Below are 6000 nucleotides of genomic sequence, written 5' to 3' on the forward strand. Positions count from 1 at the left end.
AGTCCCTTGCAGCTAAGCATATATTAACTTCGTTAGGGCTAATCTGTCAATCTCACGAAGGAGATTTCGGAAGAAGGGGTCGAGTGTTGAAACCACAATCTTTCCTCCATTCCCTTCAACAAATGAATTTCCAGTATCCTGAAACTCTCCAATTTGTGAGCCTGAACTTTTAAAATATTATATTGTTTTTCACGCATGGATGGCAACACCACAAAGCTGCTTAGCTCAAAAAAGTCTAGTATTTACAGTATCTTACGATAGGTAAATCAACCAGATGAACTGAGCATGTCACATTCCACAGTACATTTGATAAAACACAACCTAACCCCAATGCCCATTACCCAACGATAAACCTAGCTCCAATATCCAGTTAAATTTCTTTTTTTAGGCTTCTGAAACCATCCTTGATGTAAATGGTTAAAAAACCGTATAGTTTTGTATTCATGGTTTTTTAATCATATTAGCTGTAAACGGTTTCAAAAGTATAAAGGTAAAACATGCTCCTTTCCGAAAACTTAACGATTTATTGGATGAACAGACTGCTATCAGTTATTTTACCATAATTTCAGAATGAAAATTTTAACAGATTATAATATTTTAACCTTATGATTCTTTGTATTATAGTTATTTGATTGAGTCATGATTAATTCTTTCTGCTAATTCATGATTGTTTTATTGTAAATATTTGATTCTTTAGATAAGAAACAATAAATAAATAAAATTGTACTAATATCAGCTTACAGAAACGTTGCTGCTGTTGCAGCGAAGATATTATTGATAGTGATAGTAGGAAATGTGCAAATTACATAAATATTTTTCACAATGAGCAATTTTCGGCACTTAACCGGATCTTCCTAGTTAATCTGCACATTTCCTAGATAATCTACAAAATAACTGACTTCCACACTTTAGCGGTAAGATATATTAATTTTCACTGACAAGGGAAACTAGGGAAGTGTGACTCGCCAATTTTGAAATAAACTTAGTGGGATGTATGCCTTATGAGGAATAAATTTAGGGGGCAACATTCGTTTCGGCCCATAGAAGGTCCTGTGACAGATAAAAAATAATTCAATCTATAGAAAAATCGGTATTTTATTACTTCGATGCAGACTATTAGTTATTGTAATTGTCTGATACTCCAATTAATTAGTAAATAATTGGTTAATTAATTAGCAAATTAATTAATGAATTAGCAAATTAATTAATGAATTAGCAAATTAATTAACTATTATTTAATTAATTGATTTGCAATTACATACTCCTATTAATTTAGAAAATATTTTGAAAAAAAAAATTAAAAAATTTGTCAATTTGTTTTTTTGAATTAACCAAACAGGTTTTTCTGAAAAACTACAGATATATAAAATTCTCGAAATCAATTTTGACAATAAATATGCATTATATAGTACGTGAAAGTACCACAAAATTAATTGGAGTATGAGATAATTTCAATAACTAATAGTCTGNTCAACATTCGTTTCGGCCCATAGAAAGTCCTGTGAGAGATAAAAAATAATTCAATATATAGAAAAATCGGTATTTTATTACTTCGATGCAGACTATTAGTTATTGTCATTGTCTCATACTCCAATTAATTAGTAATTAATTGGTTAATTAATTAATTAATTAATTAATTAATTAATTAGCAAATTAATTAATGAATTAGCAAATTAATTAATGAATTAGCAAATTAATTAACTATTAATTAATTAATTGATTTGCAATTATATACTCCTATTAATTTGGAGAAAAAAAAATTCTAAAAATTTGATGCCAATTTCTTTTTTAAAATTAACCTAACAGGTTTTTCTGAAAAACTACAGATATATAAAATTTTCAAAATAAATTTTGACAATAAATATGCATTATATAGTACGTGAAAGTACCACAAAATTAATTGGAGTATGAGACAATTACAAAAACTAATAGTCTGCATTGACGTAATAAGATACCGAATTTTCTATATATTGAATTATTTTTTATCTCTCACAGGACCTTCTATGGGCCGAAACGAATGTTGCCCCTAAAATTATTCCTCATAAGGCATACATCCCAATAGTTTATTTCAAAATTGGCGAGACACACTTCCCTAGTTTCCCTTGTGAGTTCATATTTAATGAAAGCAGAGCAGTGTATTATATATACCTGACATCTAGACATATCCTGTCCTGAAACAGGATTCCCCCTCCACAACTTCGGGAGCATTCACTACTTTCTGTCCATGGTCCCCATGGTCCATATTCCGCTATCCTTTGTGATTGAGCTACAAACGTTCGATTTGGTGCCGATGTCCTCGAATGCAGGTCTGTTAAAAATACTTGTCTTTTGAACCTCTCATGACTAGTTAATCTTGTCTGAAAAACAAGCAGAAATTCATAGTTATACACGGAGAAAAAAAAATTCTGGTAAAATTACCGTACTATATATTAAAAAACATCAATAATTAAAAAAAAAACATAATTTTGGTAATAAAACAAAAATATACGGTATTTAAACCTATCATATAGTAAAAGTTCACTGGAAATTCTGGTTTCCAAAATTATACCTCTTATTAAAAGAAATTAAGTAAAAATATGAAAAATGAATTTAACCGAATAAATGGCTTTTATACTATGACCTAAGATGAGATAAAATCTCCAAATTTTACCACATTTACTAAATTTTAACGCATATTTTATTGTTAATTTTACCAAAATCATTACTGAAGCGCATTGGTAAAAATTACCAGAACTTTTTGGTGTTTCCATAGAGCCTGAAATACGATACATTTTTCCATGTTCTTTGATCATACTTTTTTTCTCAGTGTACAACTTATAAGCAATATTACTTACTTGCAAGCATATATATTATTTTTAAAATCTACCACTATTAATAAAACCATTTTAAAATGCCATTTCCATTGGCTATTGAAGTGTTTTAGAGTAAAATATGAATGCAAGAGTTCAAATCAATCCGAAACCACTAGAAAACACTTTTAATAAAAAAAACCTACATTACTTTTGAAATTTTGAAATTTTTAACGTATCATGATTAACAGAAATGAGAAATTCCAATAAATTTATATGTTAGGAAAATCAAATGCTTAATTACAAATGTGAAAAAAACTTCAATTTCTAAAATGGAAAATTTTAATGATTTTTTTAAAAAAAGTATTAATTTTAATATAATACTTCGATAATAAAATATTCTAAAAATCTGAAATTTTTTAATATAAAACATAAAAGCAATTTGAATATGAAATATTATTAAAATAAATAAAAAAAATAGTAGAAATTTTGATGCTTTTCATAGTGAAGTGATTATGGTTTTAATATTTTAAAATTTACTAGCTAACAATTTACTAGTTAGCATTAGAACATAGTTAACAACAATATAAAATCTCAAAACACAAATGGTTCGTAATACTTTCGTATAGAATCAAATGTTTCGTAATTAAAGAAATGATTCGGAAAAGCAAAAGTTTGTAATTTTCTTTTAAATCTTTAAACACAAACAAATTTACTAAAAAAATTAGACTAATATATTAAAAGGAAATATGCTTACTTCATTTCATTTATTAATTTCATTCTAAGGGCAAAACTTTTATAACATAAGAGGTTAAAATAATAGATTGAGATGCATTTGTGAAAGCTTTGTTATTGATAGTAAATAAAATATTGATTATAATATAATGAAGCAAAACTAATTTACCTGTGTAAATGGAAATACTAATGAAATACTATGAAATAAAATGACTAGAAGATAAAGTAACCTTGGTAACCTGAAAATAAAATAAAAAGAGATTAATAGACAAACTATTTCTGTTTTTATAGTCCATAATTTTTATCTGTCAATATTTTTTCACTTAACTAGTTTGCTCGTTAAATTACTACAAGTTAGTTTAACTAATAAAATAATAAATATTGCAACTCTGATTCAAAATATTAGATTGATCTCTTTTTCTCACCTAATAAAAATACATCACTTTATTTTTTAGTATTATTTAATGCGAATATGCAAACGATATTGGATGAGGAATTCATTTCCAAATTTTCACATATTTTCAAATTATTTTTATTTTTTAAAAAAAGGCAGTTTAAAAAATTATTGTTAAATCTTAAAATATTAGAGTATATTAATTGGTTCAGAGTTTTAGAATATATTATGATAAGATATGTTTTAAATAATTAACGAGTAGGCCTATTAAAAAAAAATTTTTTTATTGCAGACGATTCCTTTTAAGTAACTTCTCTTTTGTGTCTTATTTTTTGAATTTTAGTTTTTAAAGGGACATTTACCTGATACTCCAGAATTAATAACAGTTAATGACCTAACATTGACAAGGTAAAAATCAACAATCTATAGCAAATTGATCTCAATCAAACGTTTGCAGAATCTAACAGCAGTATTGAAAGAATTCAAATTTAAGTAAGAAATATTGTAAAGGTATCTGAAAANTATTTACTCCTAATATTCTTCTTCGTTATAGAATAGTATACATTTCTGTATCCATATAATTCGGAAAACAACAATAAAAAATTATCCTAATTACTTGAAATAGTGCCATTTGTGCTGATTCTTAGTTAATTTTCATCGTTTTCTTGGTAAGTATTTTTTAGTTTTGAAAGAATTTCAACTAGAATTCAGCTATTCTGTTTTTAGCTACATATTCAAATTCATATCAAGACCTTACAATTATAAAATTTTGCTGCGTAGTATGTTATCTAAAAGTAATGAAGAGATAATCTATGCATGTATTATTTCAAAATAAAAATTTCAAACGAAGAACATTTCATTTGGAATTCTACACATTTATAAAACAAGTGAGTGTTATGATTTTTATAATAAAAAATTTGCTTGTAAATATTTTTTTACTTATTTGATGATAGTTCTCTACAGAATGGTTTTTTACGTCTGATTAAGAACTATAAGAATAATAAAAAAAGAAACAATATGAAAGTTTTTATTTCAATGAGAAGAATTCTTAGAATTGTTTTTTGTCCTAAGAATTCTTTATTTTCCGTTTTTTAGTTTATAATTTTTTTATTAAAAATGTTGTCAAGAAATTTTTTTTTGAAGAATTAAATGATATAACATTATGTGTTTATGTATACTTTTTATATATTCTAATGTTTGAAGTGATATGATTCAGAAAAGTATGGAATAAAAATTCGGTACTTACGTATTAACGCCACCGCCACTACAGATTTGGCGGTTTTTAAGTGCCGCCAATTTACACTTAAAATTTTTGCAACAAATCAAAAAATAAAACACTATTTAAAATCAAAGTAGTCAATCGGATTTCGGTGGATAATGGCCGATATAGAGTTTAGCATAGATTCAAAACAATCATATCGCCATATGAACTCTGATAAATAAGATTCCAAATGAAATAACATTTCCAAAACGTACGTTTACCAAGATAAAGTTTTATGTTGTGGGAATTGGTACATTTTCGTTTTTTCGGTAAAATATTTCCCTCCTGAAAAAATAAAATTGCATCTTGTTTTGTTTTTGGCAAATCCCAAAGACGAATTTTCGTAGCACTAAAAAATGGCGACAAAAAAGAATTATTTTTTTGTTTTTGTTTCGTCAGAATTCTTTATTTTACGTTTTTTAGTTTCTAAATAATGATTTTTATTGAAACTTGAAATTTTTTGTCAAAAATTGTTGTCAAGAAACTTTTTTTACAGAATTAAATCTCATAAAATTATGAGGCTTATGTATACTTTTTGTTCATTTTAATTTTTAAAGTAATATGATTCTTAAAAGTATGGAATGTAAAGTTTAAATAGGCCTTTCACGTTATATCATTAAATTCAGTAAAATTATTTCTCGGGCATTAGGTTTTAACTCTTATAAGAATATACATATTTTTTTCTGTTAATGTACAAATATTTTTCCGATGTGTTTTGGATATTCCTTCTCTAATAAAAAGAGATACCATTTTGTTTTCGGTTGTACAAGAAAGAAGATCAAGCATTTTTCTTTTTTAAATTTAATAAGCCACATTAAAGA

At 26.0% G+C, this 6000-nt stretch overlaps 1 protein-coding gene across 1 annotated transcript in view; it reads right to left on the reverse strand.

Moving 5' to 3' along the window:
- The window catches only part of LOC107447945 (papilin), a gene marked incomplete in the record, with an annotated part of 216134 nt that overhangs the window by 187007 nt on the left and 23127 nt on the right, over positions 1–6000 (reverse strand). Inside the window, 2 exon segments of the mRNA XM_071182252.1 lie at positions 2149–2357; positions 3694–3763. Coding sequence (XP_071038353.1) covers positions 2149–2357; positions 3694–3763 — 279 coding nt within the window.

Source organism: Parasteatoda tepidariorum, chromosome 1 (genome assembly GCF_043381705.1).
Source record: "Parasteatoda tepidariorum isolate YZ-2023 chromosome 1, CAS_Ptep_4.0, whole genome shotgun sequence".
NCBI classification, from domain to species: Eukaryota; Metazoa; Arthropoda; class Arachnida; order Araneae; family Theridiidae; genus Parasteatoda; species Parasteatoda tepidariorum.